Genomic DNA, 18095 nt, shown 5'->3' with positions numbered 1-18095 from the left:
TGTGGGGTCATCGTGAGCGTTAAATAAGTGAAGGAGTGTATGTGATGCCAGAGTTGGTGTGTGATCATTAAATAGTGGCTGTGAGTGAACACCTGTTTGGAAAATGCCAAGGACTGTGCTGAGTTCACTAAATAAGACAAGTCACAACAGACACAATCACAATGCAAAGTGACAAATGCAATAAAAAGAAGGCAGAGAGAGTGACTAACTCCATCCCAGTGGAGCCACCGTCTGAGAGGATTCATGAAGGGTAAAGGAATTCTCGACCAAGGGGACAGCATGTGCAAGGGTGCTGTGCTCGGTTAACAGCGAGTTTGCGGGGGCTGGAACATGATAGCCGTGATGGGGAGGGAGGAGGGAGAGCCAGGAGGTGCCACGGGAAAGGTCAGCTGGGGTCAGGTGGCTTGGCTGGCTGTTTGAACTTTACTCCGCATGACTGGGAAGCCAACAAAGGTTTTAAAACAGCAGTGACTACATCGGGTTGGGCATTTGTGGAAGATGATACTACTCTCTCCCGAGTGCTCCTGGGTTGTTGTTCCAGGCCTTTATACCAGGTGGTGTGTTCCCTGCTTTACAATTTCATCTTTGCCATCCTTGTGACACATAGGACCTTTAGTCATCACCTTCGTGATGGTAAAGGAAATGGCAGCCTAGGGAAGCAAACTACTTTTTAAAAGAATTGGAGAAACCAATTCTAAAAATCACAAGGTAGAGTGCCAAGGATGTCTAAGACAGTTTTGAAAAACTACAAGGAAAAACACAGGACTACAGGGAAGTCCTGTGTTCTATCAGTATCAAGACTTTAAAGATAAAGTAACTGAAGCAATGTGATAAATGGGAATAGCTAGATAGAAAAGTGAATTAGGAAACTGAATAGAACAGGGGACCGAGAAACAGACCTATGCGTATGTGGGAATATGGTAAGAGCCAGAGGAGACATGCACCCGAGGGAGGAAAGGATTGGTCCTTCAGTAAATGGTGTTGGAACAATTGGCTAGACAAATGAAAAAAAATAAATTTAGATCCCTACCTCACACCATACAATGAAAATAAACCTGCAAATGTGTAAAATGAGTCATAAAGCTTTTAGAAGAAAATACAGAAGTTAAGTAATACATCCAAGGTCACACAGGTAATAAATGGAAGAACTGTAGTCAAACCCAGGGGGTCTGACTCCAGAACCTGCCTTCTCACCCACTTAGTAGTACTCTCTCCTGGTCACTTCAGAGTGCAAGATGGACCAGAGCAAGCAGAAACTGAAATCAGGGACGTGGTGAATGAATTTGCATCTGGTCCCCAAACACCTGACATGAAGGGTTGCTGAGGAGGCAGAGGGAGAGACTTCCTCATGTCCTCATGTAATCACCATCACTCAGCCAACAGGTTGGGCACTGCTGAGGTGCCAGCACACTGCCAGGTGTCTGTGAGGGAGAGCATCAGGAACTCCACGAATAGGTATTGAGAGTGTATGGATAGCCATGACACTTAAGTAGGTGTGAAGAGGATAAAAATAAGGGAACAGTGGTGAATCATTATGTGGTTAGGTCTGGAAGGATTTTAGGGATCATCTAATCCTCTCATTTTACAGATTGGGAAATAGGCACAGTGAGAAGGGACTTTTCACCAGTATTCGAGTTTGGAACCCTGAGCAAAGAATACATATCTCTGGCCATGCTGTAAATAGGCAGCTCTTCTGGCTCTGTGGACATGAAAGTATATCTTTTAATGGGTATCCCATTCTTGGCCACCAAACTCTATCTAAGCCGGTGCCAAGTCTAAACCCACGTCCATCACTTCATCACTCACTCACCATTATTTACTTGGTATTTCTTGTCCCCATCTCCTCCCCCTGCAGCCCCCCTACAGAATCCCAATCCTGAATTCACCCCTCCTATGCAAGAGCTGAGCCTGCCCAGAGAAAACCATGTCCTGTGGGGTCACTACGGGTTTATGCGTCCCCTCTAGTGGGCCTCCAGTGCCGCCCATCAATGGCTACTGACTGGCACACTGACAAATCCAAAGGCCACTTATCTTCTCCCTGACTTCACTGACCCCTCCCTGCCACCTGCCCCCACCACCACCACAGTGTCCTGGCTACACTTCTGGTTCTCCTCCTACCCATAGCTTTCAGAGTAAAGTTCTAATACCCTAGAGTAGTACCCAATATCTTTTGTGATTTGGCCCCTGCCCACCTCTGCAGACTCATTTCTTGCCACCCACCTTGCCCTTCTTTTCCCCTGGCCTCACAGAACATTTTGCAGTTCTTCAAAGGTACCATGTACCATTGCACTGCTTCACAATTCACATGTGCTGTGCTATTCTTTGGGAAAGATGTCCAAGATTCTCTCCCCTCGGAGGAGCTTAGTGACTCCTGTGCATGCCCCCATTCTGAAGGCCGGGAAATATCTCTGTTCTTTGCATCCAGCTGAGTGGTTCAGAGCAGGTACCTAGGAAATGCAGGTTGGAAGAAGCAAAGAGTCCACAGCACAAAGAATGTCTGCCTAGTATCACTCTGTTCACTCTGTTCTCTCAACTACACACACACACACACACACACACACACACACACACACACACACCGTTCACTTACACACACACACACACACACACCCCGTTCACTTTCACACACACACACACACACACACACACACACACACACACCCCGTTCACTTTCCCCCAGACCTGGAAGCAAATGTAGACCTGCCCTCAGGGATGGGGAGAGAGAAGTTTGGAACAGGTGGAGGTGGGGGTAGTTAAGGGTGATATTCAACCAGCGTGGTGCCCACCAACAAATCAGAACAAACACCCTATTGAAGCCTGTCCTCTGAGACCCCTTCCCCAGCTTCCTCTTCTTGCCTTGAACTTGGGAGTTAGAGGGAAAGCGGGGAGGAAACCCCCAGTTCCTGCTACTCCGCTTACCTCTCAGCCCAGGATCCTGTGAACTTTCCCAGGTGGAGGGCAGGAGCTAAATGGAAGGCTGGTCACTTTCAGCACAGCCTGTGTCTGAAACAGGTAAGGAAAGCCAAGTTAGGATTCAGACTGGAGAAGGGAGGGGTGGTTATGGGGATTTGCAGTTTGGGGGGTGGAGTCGAGGGAAATTTGTTTTACTTGGAGGGAACTTGATCTGAGGAAATTGAGTGGACCGATTATAACAGCTAATATTTGACTGTGCTTTCCAGTTTACCAAGTACTTTCCCATCAGTTCAGACAATTCCTTGAACACTTACTGCCTGTACAAGGCTAAGGGCTAAGGGCCAGGACACTGACCTTCACATTTACCCTGAGAGGCAGGTACTTTGATCCCCAGCTCACTGTCAATGGAGCTGGAGCCTGGAGGAGACTGAAGGACAAGGGAAAGTAGATTGGGTGTGGGTAAGATTTAGAAGGTGAAGGAAAGCTGCGGGGAAGCAAATACCTTGAAGTCAGGCCTCTGGTGCTGTCAGGGGCTGGCCAGTAGGGACCCCGAAGTGGAGGGAGCCCCAAACCTCCACTCCTCAGGCTGCCTGTGATGTCACAATGGCAGGTGCGGGAACTGTGGGGTCCCTCTCCACCTCAACCCCACTGATCTTTATCCCGGAATGGGGTGAGGGCCGGCTCCACTAGGCAGCGTCTCAGAAGCTCGTTTTCCACTCCTTCCGGGGCAGCCCTCTGCTCCGCCCTCCAGAAAGAGGCCAATGGGCTTCTGGAAGGTGGAGAAGAACAGCGGAAGTAAAGGTATGGAGGTGGGAAAATGGGATGCATGCAGAAAACCAGGTAACTGCACAAAAATAAATGAGCCAATGTAAGAAAGAGCCAGGAAGAAAATACCCTCTGAAAGTGGGATTATGAGTCATTTAATTTTCTTCTTTGTGACTTTGTATATTTTCCAACTCTTGGTAGTAATTTGTTTTTGCAATCAAAAACAATCAGATTGTTTTGTAATCCCTTACGTTTATGGAGCATGTTATTATTTACCTAATGCTTAAGCCTATAAATTTTTTTTTTGGCCACGCCATGCACAGCTTGCAGGATCTTAGTTCCCCGACCAGGGATTGAACCCAGCCCTTGGTAGTGAAAGCGCGGAGTCCTAACCACTGGATCTCCAGAGAATCCCCCATAAATGTAATTTCTTTCAATCAACAAGAATCTTATTTATGAGGTGGGCATTATTAGTTACGTTTTGGAGTCAGGGACTCAGGTTCCAAGGTGTTGAGTGACTTAGTTGAAGCCACAAGGATAGCCAGTAGTGCGGTCAGGGCACTTTGGGCCAGCCTGGCAAGGTTGAGCCTGGGCAAAGTGATGGTGGCCAACAAGATTCTGCTACAGTCTTGGTTCCTTTTTCTTTGTATGTCTCCCCCTTCCCAATCCCTGGGCATTGGCCTATTGACTCACCTGTCATTAACTCCATTAACTCATTTATAAAATAAATATGCATTGATACATATTTATTGAGTCATTCTTTACTCATCATATTTTTAACAACTGTATTGAGGGGCTTCCCTGGTGGTGCAGTGGTTAAGCATCTGCCTGCCAATGCAGGGGACACGAGTTTGAGCCCTGGTCCAGGAAGATCCCACATGCTGCAGAGCAACTAAGCCTGTGCGCCACAAATACCGAGCCTGTGCTCTAGAGTCCGTGAGCCACAACTACTGAGCCCATGTGCCACAGCTTCTGAAGCCCGCGTGCCTAGAGCCTGTGCTCTGCAACAAGAGAAGCCACTGCAACGAGAAGCCTGCACACTGCAACGAAGAGTAGCCCCCCACTCACCGCAACTAGAGAAAGCCCGCATGCAGCAATGAAGACCCAATTCAGCCAAAAATAAATTAATAAATTAATTTTAAAAAACTGTATTGAGCTACAATTAACATAAGCTGCACACATTTAGAGTGTACAATTTAATACATCTTGACATATGTGTTCAAATGAAACTATCATAACCAAGGTAATAGACCTATCCCTCACCCCCAAAAGTTCCTTTGTGCCTCTTTGTGACCCCTCTCACCTGACCCTCACACATCCTTCTTCAAGTAAACACTAATCTGCTTTCTGTCACTGTAGTTTAGTCTGCATTTTCTAGAGTTTCATATAATAGAATCATACATTAGAATTTGTATATATTGCAAGGTATGGATTCAAGGTGATAATTTTTTGCATCTAGATAACCAGTTGTTCCAGTACCATTTCCTAAAAAGTCTATCCTATCTTAGTTTGTTGTGTTTTTGGTTTTGGTTTTGGTTTTTTGTTTTGTTTTGGCCACGCCGTGTGGCATGTGGGATCTTAGTCCCCCAACCAGGGATCGAAACCATGTTCCCTGCACTGGGAGCACGGATTCTTTTTTTTTTTTTTAATCATGAAAATGTCATTTAATGCAAGTTTCTATCAATATATACCTCCCATGCTTGATTTCCTAATAGTGTATTTTTTTTTAATAAATTTATTTAGGCTGTGTTGGGTCTCCATTTCTGTGTGAGGGCTTTCTCTAGTTGCAGCGAGTGGGGGCCACTCTTTATCGCGGTGCGCGGGCCTCTCATTGTCGCGGCCTCTCCTGTTGCGGAGCACAAGCTGCAGACGCACAGGCCCAGTAGCTGTGGCTCACGGGCCCAGTTGCTCCCCGGCATGTAGGATCTTCCCAGACCAGGGCTCGAACCCGTGTCCCCTGCATTGGCAGGCAGATTCTGAACCATTGCGCCACCAGGGAAGCCCTATAGTGTATTTTTGTTTGTTTTATGAATGTTTGAAGATGTCTTTATCTTCATTCTTTTTTTTAATCATGAAAATATCATTTAATTCAAGTTTCTATCAATATGTACCTGCCATGCTTGATTTCCTAATAGTGTATTTTTGTTTGTTTTTTGAATGTTTGAAGATGTCTTTATTTTATCTTTTTTTTTTAACATCTTTATTGGAGTATAATTGCTTTACAATGGTGTGTTAGTTTCTGCTTTATAACAAAGTGAATCAGCTAGACATATACATATGTCCCCATATCTCTTTCCCCCTGTGTCTCCCTCCCTCCCCCACTCCCTATACCACCCCTCTAGGTGGTCACAAAGCACCGAGCTGGTCTCCCTGTGCTATGTGACTGCTTCCCACTAGCTATCATTTGGTAGTGTATATATGTCCATGCCACTCTCTCACTTTGTCCCAGCTTACCCTTCCCACTCCCTGTGTCCTCAAGTCCATTCTCTAGGTCTACGTCTTTATTCCTGTCCTGCCCCTAGGTTCTTCAGAAACTTTTTTTTTTTTTTACATTCCATATATATGTGTTAGCATATGGTGTTTGTTTTTCTCTTTCTGACTTACTTCACTCTTCACTCTAGGTCCATCCACCTCACTACAAATAACTCAATTTCATTTCTTTTTATGGCTTAGTAATATTGCATTGTATATATGTGCCACATCTTCTTTATCCATTCATCTGTCGATGGACACTTAGGTTGCGTCCATCTCCTGGCTATTGTAAATAGAGCTGCAATGAACATTGTGGTACATTACCTTTTTGAATTATGGTTTACTCAGGGTATATGCCCAGTAGTGGGATTGCTGGGTCGTATGGTAGTTCTATTTTTAGTTTTATAAGGAACCTCCATACTGTTTTCCATAGTGGCTGTATCAATTTACATTCCCACCAACAGTGCAAGAGGGTTCCCCTTTCTCCACACCCTCTCCAGAATTTATTGTTTGTAGATTTTTTGATGATGGCCATTCTGACTGGTGGGAGGTGATACCTCATTGTAGTTTTGATTTGCATTTCTCTAATGATTAGTGATGTTGAGCATTCCTTCATGTGTTTGTTGGCAATCTGTATATCTTCTTTAGAGAAACGTCTATTTGGGTCTTCTGCCCATTTTTGGATTGAGTTGTTTGTTTTTTTGATATTGAGCTGCTTGTAAATTTTGGAGATTAATCCTTTGTCTGTTGCTTCATTTGCAAATATTTTCTCCCATTCTGGGGGTTGTCTTTTCATATTGTTTATGTTTTCCTTTGCTGTGCAAAAGATTTTAAGTTTCATTAGGTCCCATTTGTTTATTTTTGTTTTTATTTCCATTTCTCTAGGAGGTGGGTCAGAAAGGATCTTGTTGTGATTTATGTCATAGAGTGTTCTGCCTATGTTTTCCTCTAAGAGTTTTATAGTGTCTGGCCTTACTTTTAGGTCTTTAATCCATTTTGAGTTTATTTTTGTGTATGGTGTTAGGGAGTGTTCTAATTTCATTCTTTTACATGTAGCTGTCCAGTTTTCCCAGCACCACTTATTGAAGGGGCTGTCTTTTCTCCACTGTATATTCTTGCCTGGTGGGTTTTTACCTTGCTTCTTCATCTGCTGTGTGTTTCTCTGTCTCCTCATTTTGCTTAACTTACTGTGTTTGGGGTCTCCTTTTTGCAGGATTCAGGTTCGTAGTTCCCATTATTTTTGGTTTCTGCCCCTAGTGGCTAACGTTGGTTCAATAGGTTGTGTAGGCTTCCTGGTGGAGTGGACTGTTGCGCGTTCTGGTGGATGAGGCTGGATCTTGTCTTTCTGGTGGGCAGGACCACGTCCAGTAGTGTGTTTTGGGGTGTCTGTGACCTTATTATGATTTTAGACAGCCTCTCTGCTAATGTGTGGGGTTCTGTTTCTGTCTTGCTAGTTTTTTGGCATAGGGTCTCCAGCAGTGTAGCTTGCTGGTCGTTGAGTGGAGTTGGGTTTTAGTGATGAGATGGAGATCTCTGGGAGAGATTTTGCCATTTGATATTACATGGAGCCATGAGGTCTCTGGGGGACCAATGTCCTGAACTCTGGGAGCACGGATTCTTAACCACTGTGCCACCAGGGAAGCCCTCAGCTGTGTTTTTATCATGAAAGGATGTTGAATTTTTATCAGATGCTTTTCTGCATCTATTGAGTTATGTGGTTGTTTTCCTTTGTCCTGTTAGGGCTGTATGACATTGATTTTCCTATAGTTGAAACACCCCTTCCATTCCTAGGGTAAATCCCATTTGGTCATTGTGTATAATCCTTTTTCATGTGCTATTGGATTTGGTCTGCTAGTATATTATTGAAGATTTTTGTCTATGTTTATAAGGAATATTGATCTATACTTTTCTTATGGAATCTTTCTCTGGCTTTGGTATCAGGATAAAGTTGGCCTCAAGGAATGTGTTAGAAAGTGTTCCCCTCCTCTAATTTTTGGTAGAGTTGATGTTAGGATTGATGAATTGGATTGATGTTAATTCTTCTTTAAATGTTTGGTAGAATTGGCCAGTGAAGACATCTAGTCCTGACTTTTCTTTCTTGGGAGGTTATTGATTCCTGATGTAATCTTCTTGCTTATTACAGGTCTGTTGAGAACTTCTATTTCCTCTTGAATAAGTTTTAATAATTTGCATGTCTTTAGGAATTTGTTGATTCATCCAGATTATCTTGTTTGCATATAATAGTTCATAGTGTTCTCTTATAATCCTTTTAATTTCTGTTTTCATTTCCGGTTTTAGTTATTTTCATCTTCCATTTTTTTAGTCAGTCTAACTAAAGTTTTGCTATCTTTTCAAAGAACCAACTTTTGATTTTGTTGATTCTATTGTTCCCCCCCATTTAATTTATTTGTGCTCTATATTATTTCCTTCCTTCCTTTAGTTTGCCCTACTTTTTCTAGTTCCTTAGGGTTTTTTTTTTTAAGCTACTGAACTATTTTATTTTTCTTTATTTTTTTGGCTGCATCGGGTCTTAGTTGCAGCATGCATGATCTTTGTTGAGGCATGTGGGATCTTTTTGTTGTGGCATGCAGGCTTCTCTCTAATTGTGGCATGTGGGATCTCTCTCTAGTTGCAGCGTGCAGGCTCCAGGGTGCATGGGCTCTGTAGTTTACCACATGTGGGCCCTCTCACTGAGGCACACGAGGTCAGTAGTTGTGGCACACAGGCTTAGTTGCCCAGTGGCATGTGGGATCTTACTTCCCTGATCAGGGATCAAACCCATGTCCCCTGCACTGGAAGGTGGATTATTTACCACTGGACCACCAGGGAAGTCCCTCTAATTCCTTAAGGTTTAAAGTTTGGTTGTTTATCTGAGATCTTCTATTAATGTAGGCATTTACAACTGTAAATTTCCCACTGAGTACTGCTTTTACTATATCCCATAAGTTTTTGGTATGTCTCAAAGTATTTTCTATTTCCCTAGTGGTCTTCTTTAATCCACTGTTTTTTTAAGAGTGTGTTGTTTACTTTCTGCATATTTGCTAATTTTCCAGTTTTCCTTCTGCTACTGATTTCTAGATTAATTCCATTGTGGTCAGGGAAGATGCTTTGTATGATTTTAATCCTTTTTAATTTATTGAGAGTTCTTTTATTACCTTACATTTATATTAATAAGAGATATTGATCTGTAGTTTCCTTTTGTGTGTTTGTCTGGCTTTGGTATGAGGGCAATGCTGAGTTAGAATGAGTTAGGAAGTGTTCCTTTTCTTTCAATTTTTTGGAAGAATTTGAGAAGCATTGGTATTAATTCTCCTTTAGATTTTTGATAGAATTAATCAGTGAAGCCATCTGGTCCTGGTCTTTTCTTTGTTAGGAGGTTTTAAAATGTATTAAAATTTGTTTTGTGGCCTAACATATGATCTGTCCTGGAGAATACTCCACGTGTACTTGAGAACAATGTATATTCTTTAGGACGAGTGTTCTTTATGTCTTTTAGGTCTAGTTGGTTTATAGTGTTTTTCAAGTACTCTATTTCCTTATTGATCTTCTGTATAGGATATTCTTTCCATTATTGAAAGTAAGGTATTGAAGTCTCCAACTATTAGTGTAGAACTGTCAATTTCTCCCTTCAGTTTTGTCAATATTTGCTTCATATATCTTGGGACTGTGTTGTTTGGTGCATATATAATTGTCATAACTTCTTCATGATTTTCCCTTTTTATCAATATAAAATGTCCTCCTTTGTCTCTTGTAAGAGTTTTTGACTTAAAATCTATTTTTTCCAATATTAATATAGCCACCCTAGTCTCTTTTGGTTATTCTTTACATAGAATATCTTTTCCATCCTTTCACTTTCAACTTATTTGTGTCTTTGGGTCTAAAGTGAGTCTCTTGCCAGCAGCATATACTTGGATTGGATCTCTCTCTCTCTCTCTTTTTTTTTTAACATTTTAAACTGTTTCTAAGTGTACAGTTCAGTGGCATTAAATACACTGTTATGCAAGCATTACTACCATCCATCTCCAAAAAGTTTTTCATCTTCTCAAGCTGAAACCCCGTACCCATTAAACAATAGCTCTTTATTCCCTCCCACCCAGCCCCCCCGCCCCAGCCCCTGGCAACTACCATTCTACTTTTTATCTATATGAATTTGACTACTCTAGGTACCTCATATAAGTGAAATCATACCTTATTTGTTCTTTCGTGGCTGGTTTCTTTCACTTAGCATAATGTCTTCAAGGTTCATCCATGTTGTAGGTGTGTCAATATCCCATTGTACATATGTACCATATTTTGTTTATCCACTTACCTGTCGATGGGCACTTGGGTTGCTTCCACATTTTGACTATTGTGGAGAATGATGCTATGTACTTGAGTATACAGATATCTGTCTGAATCCCTGCTTTCCATTCTTTGCAGTATATACCCAAAAGTGTAATTGCTGGATCATATGGTAATTCTATTTTCAATTTTTTGAGGAACCACCATACTGTTTTCTGTAGTGGCTGCACCATTTTATTCACACCAGCAGTACACAAGAGTTCTTTTTTCTCTACATCCTCACCAACATTTGTTATTTTCTGTTTTGTTTTGTTTTAAATAATAGCCATCCTAATGGATATGAAGTGGTATCTCACTGTAGTATGATTTGCATTTCCCTAATAAGTAGTGATGTTGAGCATCTTTTCATGTACTTATTTGGCCATTTGCATGTCTTCTCTGGAGAAATTTTTTTTCAAATCCTGTTAGATCATTTTAAAATCCATTCTGCCTTTTTTTGTGATAGAATATACATAAAATTTACCGTTTTAATCATTTTGAAATATACAAATCAGTGGCATTAAATACATTCATAATATTGTGCACCTATCACCAATCTCTGTCTTTTAATTGGTGAGTTTAATCCATTTACATTTAAAGTGATTACTGATATTGAAGGACTTACTTCTGCTATAGTACTGTTTTCTGTGTATGATATCTTTTTCGTTCCTTAATCCTTCCAGTACTGACTTCTTTTGTGTTTGATTTTTCTCCTAGTATGTACCATTTTGATTTCCTCTTCATTTCCTTTTCTATATATTTCCTACTTGTTTTTGTAGTGGTTACCATGGAGATTACAATTAACATCCTAAGATTAACAGTTGATTTATCATCAGAAACCCCAAAGGCTAGAAACCAGTAGAATGATATATTTAAAGAACTGACAGGAAAACACAAACAAAAACCTGTCAACCAGTAATTCTATATCCAGAAAAATTGTCCTTCACAATTAAGGAGAAGTTCAGACATTCCCCGATTAACAAAAACTAACAGCATTTGTTTAGTAGACCTGCCCTACAAGAAATGCTACAGGGAGTCATTCAGACTGAAACAAAAAGGCACTAGATAAAAGTTCACTGATAAAGGTAAGTACAAGGTAAATATAAAAGCCAGTATTATTGTATTCTGGGTATGTAACTCTTTTCTGATTCTTACATGGTTTAAAAGACAGCTGCATAAAACAATAATTATAAATCTATGTTAATACGCATGCAATATATAAAGATGTATTTGTAACAATACCAACTTCAAGGGGGACATAGAATTGAATAGGAGGAATTAATGTATGCTATTGAAGCTTAAATTGAAGCTTAAATTGAAGCTATAAATTTAACCTAGATTCCTATACATTTATCTATTTCTTAGGTGAGCTTTGGTAATTCGTGTCTTTCCATCTATTCTTCATTTCAACTAAGTTATTGAATTTATTGGCAAAAAGTTGTTCCTAATATTCCCTTATTATTCTTTTATTATCTGTAGAAACTGTTGTGATCTTACCTCTTTCATTCCTAATATTGGTGATTTGTATTTTCTCTCTTTTTTCCTGATCAGTCTGGCTACAGGTTTATCAATTTTGTTGATCTTCTCAAGAAGCAGCTTATGGTTTCATTGATTTTCTGTTTTCTATTACATGGATTTCAGCATTGATCCTTGTTATTTTCTTCTGTACACTTTGGTTTCAGGTGGAAGCTGAGGTCGTTGACATATCTTTCTTTTTTTAAATAGATATTTAGTGCTATAGATTTCTCTAACAGAGATGTCCCACAAATTCTGATACACTGCATTTGCATTTTCATTCAGTTCAAAATAATTCCTAATTGATCCAGAGGTGTGTTATTCATTTTCCAAATAGCTGGGAATTTTCCAAGGATCTTTTTGTTATTGATTTCTAATATAATTCCACTGTGATCAGAACACACACTTCGTTATGACTTGAATCCTTTTTAATTTATTGAGACTTGTTTTATGGCCCATAATATGATCTGTCTTGATAAATCTTCTGTGTACACTTAAGAATATGTATTCTGCTAGTGTTAGGTGGAGGATTCTATAAAGGTCAAGTTGGTTGATAGTGTTGTTCTAGTTTACTACATCCTGGCTGATTATTTGCTTGTTTCATCTATTATTCAGAGGGTAGTACTGAAATCTCTGACTAAAACTGTGATTGTTTTTTCTTGGAGCTCTATCCATTTTTGTGTCATATATTTTGAAGCTTGCTTATTGGGCACATGAACATTTAGAATTGTTATGTCCTCAATTAATCAACCCCTTTGTCATTACAAACTGAACTTTTTTTCATCTCTGGTAATATTCTCTGCTCTGAAATCAACTTTGCCTGATTTTATTATAGCCTTCCCAGCTTTCTTTTGACAAGCATAAACATGGTATATCTTTTCCCATCTTTTTGCTTTTACCCTATTGGAGTCTTTATATTCAGAGTACATTTCTTGTGGGCAACATGTAATTGTGTCTTACTATTTTATCCATTCTGATAATCTCTGCCTTTTATTTGGGTTATTTTATTATTATTATTATTTTGGCCATGCTGTGCAGCATGCAGGATCTTAGTTCCCCGACCAGGGATCAAACCCGTGTCCCCTGCAATGAAAGGATGGAGTCTTAATCACCGGACTGCCAGGGAAGTCCCTTAATTGGGTTGTTTAGACCATTTACTTTTAATGTGATTATTGATACATTTAGGTTTCAGTTTATCATCTTATTTGTTTTCTGGTTGTCTCATCTCTTCTTTGTTACCCTTTTTCTCCCTTATTTTGGATTACTTGAGAGTTTTTAATTCTATTTTATCTCTTTTGTTGACTTACATAAAATAACTTTGTTATTTTAAGGTTTACATTATGTGGATTTAACTTATAACAGTTCATCTCATCACAGGAACAAACCAGGCCTCAAATGCAGTCCCAGAGTGGCTGCCAGAACACAGCTGTCCAAGGAAGAGGGGCCCGCCCATCATCCCATTCTGCCTTACCCTTGGTGATCACACCAAGGGCCTTGGGAAGTCATTACACCACTCAGGGCCTCAGCTTACTCACTGTAAACTGAGGTCGTCCCAGCTGCCCTGCCTACCTTGGAATGGTGTTCTGTCCTAGGAGTAAAGACCCTGTGCCTTTCCACACACTGGCCTAGCTAATGCAATCACTAGGCCTGCTCCAAGGACCACTAGACCCTCTAGATATGTGGTTGGAAGTCCTGAGGATGGGAACAACAGTTGGGTGTGTGGTCAGCCAAGGGGGCCTGGGTCTAAAACATACTACTTGATCCCTACTTCCTTGTAAGGTGAGGGAGGCCCTGCCTGGGGAGGTGCCTCCTTCCTCTGCCCTCAGGTCTAATAGAAGACTCTTATGGGTGGTCTCCCTACTCTCCAGACTCAAAGGCAGAGAATACCAGGAAATCTACCTGGAGCCTTCAGACCCAAGCTTTTCTCTCATTCCTTTCCCTTTATCTGATTCCCCAGTCAGATGGTGGTGTCTGGAGGCAAGAGGCAAGTTCCCACCTGCCCTCTGGTTCCTAATTGGGTCATCTCTGCACCAGACCTGCTCTCATCTAACCACCTCTGGAAGGACTTGAGGAAACTGAGGCCTGACCAGACAAAGTAGCTCAACCACATCCATGCCATTGGCTGTCTCTGGCAAGAATAGGGTGACCCAGGAAATTCCCTGGTGGTCCAGTGGTTAGGACTCCAGGTCCAGTGGCAGGGGGCACGGGTTCGATCCCTGGTGGGGGAACTAAGATCCTGCATGCTGGGCAGCACAGCCAAAAAAAAAAAAAAAGAATAGGGTGACTCACAGCACCCCTGTATCTCCAGTAGCACTTGAGGACCCAGGAGGGCCTCAACCTAGTTCGGCTGCCACAACCTTTATGTTCTTGGGTGTTTTCTATCGCCTGCCAATCTGGAGTTTTCCCAATTGTGTGTGATTCTGGTGACGGAAAGGTAGGTGTGGTACAAAACTATACACACACAATTCGAGGTAACTAGATTCACATGCAGTTGTAAGAAATAACAGAGATCCCTTGTACACTTTGCTTAGCTTCCCCCAATGCTAACTTTTGCAAAACTATAGTATAACATCACAACCAGGATACTGACATTGGTAAAACCCACTAATCTTATTCAAATTTCCCCAATAAGTGTGTGACATTTTTAATTGTCAGACGACCGAAGCTTCAACTCAAGCTTACCTACTTGTCAAGTTACCTATGACCCAGAGGAACTTCACCTCGCTGCTCCGTCTGTGCCCTGGAAAACCGGAAAGAGGCTAACAGGGAATTTAAAATTCTGGGCATGCTATGTGCTAGGCTCTACCCATGTCATGGTTTAATCCTTACAGCAGCCTGTTTTACCAATATTAAGAGTGAGGCGCAGAGAGGGTGGCTAGGTGGGTGGACCTGAGGTCCAAGGCTGGGCAGGGGCTACCCCAGGCCTGCCTACACACTCTGAGCACTGCACAGAGGGCCAGTCTGCGCCGCTAGGAGGTCTAGAGGGCTCAACAAAGCCCTTGCGGGGCTTTGGAGGCCTTGTGGGGCCTGGGCTAAACGTTAGAGCGTGACTGGGCTCCAACCAGAAGTGCGAGTAAAGCGGACGCCACGCCTCTCCCTGGAATGTGAGCTCCCAAGCGCGGCCGCATAGCAGGGGTCCGCCCCGGGGTACGCCGGGAAGCCGCGCGCGCCCCTCCCCTCTCCGCCCCTCCCCGCTGCGCAGCCCTCGGCTGCCCCCTGCCGTCACAGGGTGGACCCCGCAGCCCAGGCCGTCTCGGCTCGGCGCCGCCAGCACCCCGGCCTCCGGATTGGCCCCTCCCGAAGCCTCCGGGCCTTCTGCCTGCCGCCATCGGATTGGCTGCACCCTGATACTGTGGCCCCGCCCATTTCCCCGGGTCCTTTGATCACGCGCCTGACGGCTCTTCCGGGGCCCGGGAGCCAACCGAGGGCGTTCCTTTCCGGGCTGCATCGGCGGGAGGTAAGGCTTGGCCGGGTTGGATGGGCTGCAAAGCGCGGGTACAGGTCCACGCCTCGGGGTGTTGGGATGCCAAGAGGCCCGGGCCCCTCTGTGCTCCCCCTAAGTTCCCTTCCCCTGGCCTGAGCCTCCCAGCGCCGTGGGAACTACCTCCCGCTCTCCGTTGCTGGTCCGCATCCTAGGAACGGCCTGTCACCCTCCCTACCTCGGCATGTCCCCTCTACTATGGGACGGGCATGCGACTGGGTAAGCCCGGAGCCTCCACGGGTAGCGGGACGGGTAGTTCATACCTTGCCCTCCGATAGAAGCCCAGGAGAACCGGGGTCAAGGACCTGGGTGTATCTGCGTGCAGCCACCCGTGGACAGTCTCCTTGCATCTGTCATGGGAGCTGACCCTCTCCACTTCCTTCTGTCATTCCAGGCCAGGAGGGGAGGGACCCGGGCGGAGCCCCGAGTGGGGACCAGGGGGCGGTGACATCACCTCGCAGATGCAGTCCAGCCCTGCCCACTTGTGTCCACCCTGGCACATGAGACCGATGGGGGAGACGGTGCCCAGGCTATGCCTGGCGTGACTCCAGGGACAAAGAGGGCATAGGACCTATATAGACCGAAGTGTGGGCACTGGACCCGGGCCGAGATGGTCTCCTTCAGATGCTCCCACCTCACCCCTAGGCTGCAATGCAGGACCCTCATGTTTTAACCTAATATTCCCATTTTGCTCCACTGGATAGCTGCTGGCAGTCCAGTACCCCAGGAGGCTGGGGCAGGAGCTGGGAACCTACATCTAACCTCTCCTCAGGAATTGATATCTGCAAATGTTTGGCCAGCACCTGAGCTGAGCCCCCCCCCCCCCGCCCCCGATGTGGGGATAGGAGCTGGGCAGGACTCAGGCCCTGGTCTGGGCCTCCCTTTGGTGCCGTTTACACCCAGGACTTGCTGAGAGTCCCTGGAGGGTTAAACCCAGCACATTGACCTGGAAGATCCCTCTTCCCAGTGCCTGACCTAAGTTTTCATATATTACTAGCTCTTGGGGAGGAATCCGGAGCCTGAGTGGAATTGACAACCTCCTTCCTCCTCCCCAGGGAGCCCAGTGGAGGCGCCCTCCCGAGGCAGTACTACTGCCCATGCTGACTACCCAGCCCTCTGGCTGCCGATGTCATGAGTAACACCACAGTGCCCAATGCCCCACAGGCCAGCAGCGACTCCATGGTGGGCTATGTGTTGGGGCCCTTCTTCCTCATCACCCTGGTCGGGGTGGTGGTGGCCGTGGTAAGGAACCCCCCACATACATACATACCTACCCACACCTTTGCGAAGGCAGGGCTGGGTGGGCCTGGTCCAGCCTGCACACAGCATCTCAGCTGTCCTGCTGTTACGGGAGAGGAGGGTGTGGAGGTAAACCCCTGTCACTTGTGGGCCATCCTGGGCTCAGCGGCCTCCACAGTGCTGTGTCTCTGTTACAGGTAATGTATGTCCAGAAGAAAAAGCGGTGAGTGTCCCTGCCCCCCCGCACCACCTCCCCCGAATTGTGCTTAAAGTTCTTCCCACAGGATCTGAGATCCCTGCATACATGTAAGATGCTCCTCAGCCATTCAGAAACAAACCTGAAATTCCCTGCACTCCCGTTAGGTTTTCCTGCCCAGACATGTCTCGTTAGAGCTCTAGTGTGCCCCTGCCAGGGGGAGTAGAGACAGGGCAGTCAGGTGTCTGAAGAAGGGGAGTGGGTCCCCTGGGCTGAGCCCCCTCCCATGCTCCCCAGGGTGGACCGGCTTCGCCATCACCTGCTCCCTGTGTACAGCTATGACCCTGCTGAGGAGCTGCACGAGGCTGAGCAGGAGCTCCTCTCTGACGTGGGAGACCCCAAGGTGAGCACTCTGGGGACAGCGAGAATCAGCAGAGGTGGGCCTGCTCTATTGATACCCCTGAAGACAGAGCCTGGTTCTGCTCTCAGCCTTCCCCATGTGGGCCGTGGCTAGTGGGGTGCCTCCTCCCAAGTTGTGCTGTGGACTGTGCCCTGTGGTGCGGGTCTCCTCCCCTACAGGTGGTCCATGGCTGGCAGAGTGGCTACCAGCACAAGCGGATGCCCTTGCTGGATGTCAAGACATGACTTGAGCCCCCTGCCCTGCTCTTCAGAACCATGGGGTCCTGGAACGTCCAGGGCCCTGCAGCCTGCTGCTTCCCCCAGCTCCCCCTCCCGGGTACTGGGTCTCCATTCCTCCTCCCACCTGTCTCCAGTCCTAAGCCCTGCATAGCAGTCAGCCCCCACTGTCACCTCACTCCCTGCTAGGCCTTCAGTCCTTTGTGGGCTGAGCCTACCAGCCACTCCCAGGAGCTAATGGGAATTTTTCCTTCTGGGGTGGAAGGGTGGCTGGGAGACAGGGTGGAGCTTTGCCCTTCCACAGGCACCACCTTTCTCTAGCCCTCCCCGACTTGGCTTTGGAGCTGTTCCCATGGTGACAGGGCCTAATGTATAATATTCGGTATATATATTTTGTAAATAAAACGTTTTGTGGCTAGGGGTGTAGTTGACTTCTTCAAGAGGGGCTTAAGTTACCTTCCCTGGAGCTGACGCCAATGCTTTTTCTTCTTCCTTCCCCACCCACTAGAGCCTTGGTTTCCACCCTTCCCTATTCCAGGCACCCATCACAGAAAGACT

General features: G+C 44.9%; 1 protein-coding gene across 3 annotated transcripts; it reads left to right on the top strand.

Annotated features, from left to right (window-relative positions):
* The first annotated feature begins 15402 nt into the window (after positions 1–15402).
* Positions 15403–17945, top strand: SMIM29 (small integral membrane protein 29). Of its 3 annotated transcripts, XM_082847614.1 has the most exons (5): positions 15522–15685; positions 16522–16708; positions 16903–16928; positions 17199–17304; positions 17481–17945. In XM_082847614.1, exons 2-5 carry the CDS (start codon positions 16598–16600, stop codon positions 17544–17546), a joined length of 309 nt encoding a protein of 102 aa, XP_082703740.1. In that variant the 5' UTR covers positions 15522–15685; positions 16522–16597; the 3' UTR covers positions 17547–17945. The 3 variants fall into 3 exon arrangements, with proteins under 3 accessions (XP_082703739.1, XP_082703740.1, XP_082703738.1); XM_082847613.1 differs by lacking the exons at positions 15522–15685; positions 17481–17945 and adding an exon at positions 15403–15442 and having other exon boundaries at positions 17199–17442; XM_082847612.1 differs by lacking the exon at positions 17481–17945 and having other exon boundaries at positions 17199–17442.
* Positions 17946–18095: the final 150 nt, after the last annotated feature.

The sequence above is a fragment of the Leucopleurus acutus genome (assembly GCF_964270905.1).
Source record: "Leucopleurus acutus genome assembly, chromosome: 10".
Classification (NCBI taxonomy): Eukaryota; Metazoa; Chordata; class Mammalia; order Artiodactyla; family Delphinidae; genus Leucopleurus; species Leucopleurus acutus.
The sequence above is the reverse complement of the archived record's forward strand: the minus strand, read 5'-3'. Positions and strand labels throughout refer to the sequence as shown.

Bases quoted from the DNA above. Each gene is read 5' to 3' on its own strand.
- SMIM29 (XM_082847613.1), top strand. From the start codon at position 16,598: ATGAGTAACACCACAGTGCCCAATGCCCCACAGGCCAGCAGCGACTCC. The intron at 16,709-16,902 runs GTAAGGAACCCC...TCTCTGTTACAG, and splicing joins TCGGGGTGGTGGTGGCCGTG to GTAATGTATGTCCAGAAGAA. The intron at 16,929-17,198 runs GTGAGTGTCCCT...CATGCTCCCCAG, and splicing joins TATGTCCAGAAGAAAAAGCG to GGTGGACCGGCTTCGCCATC.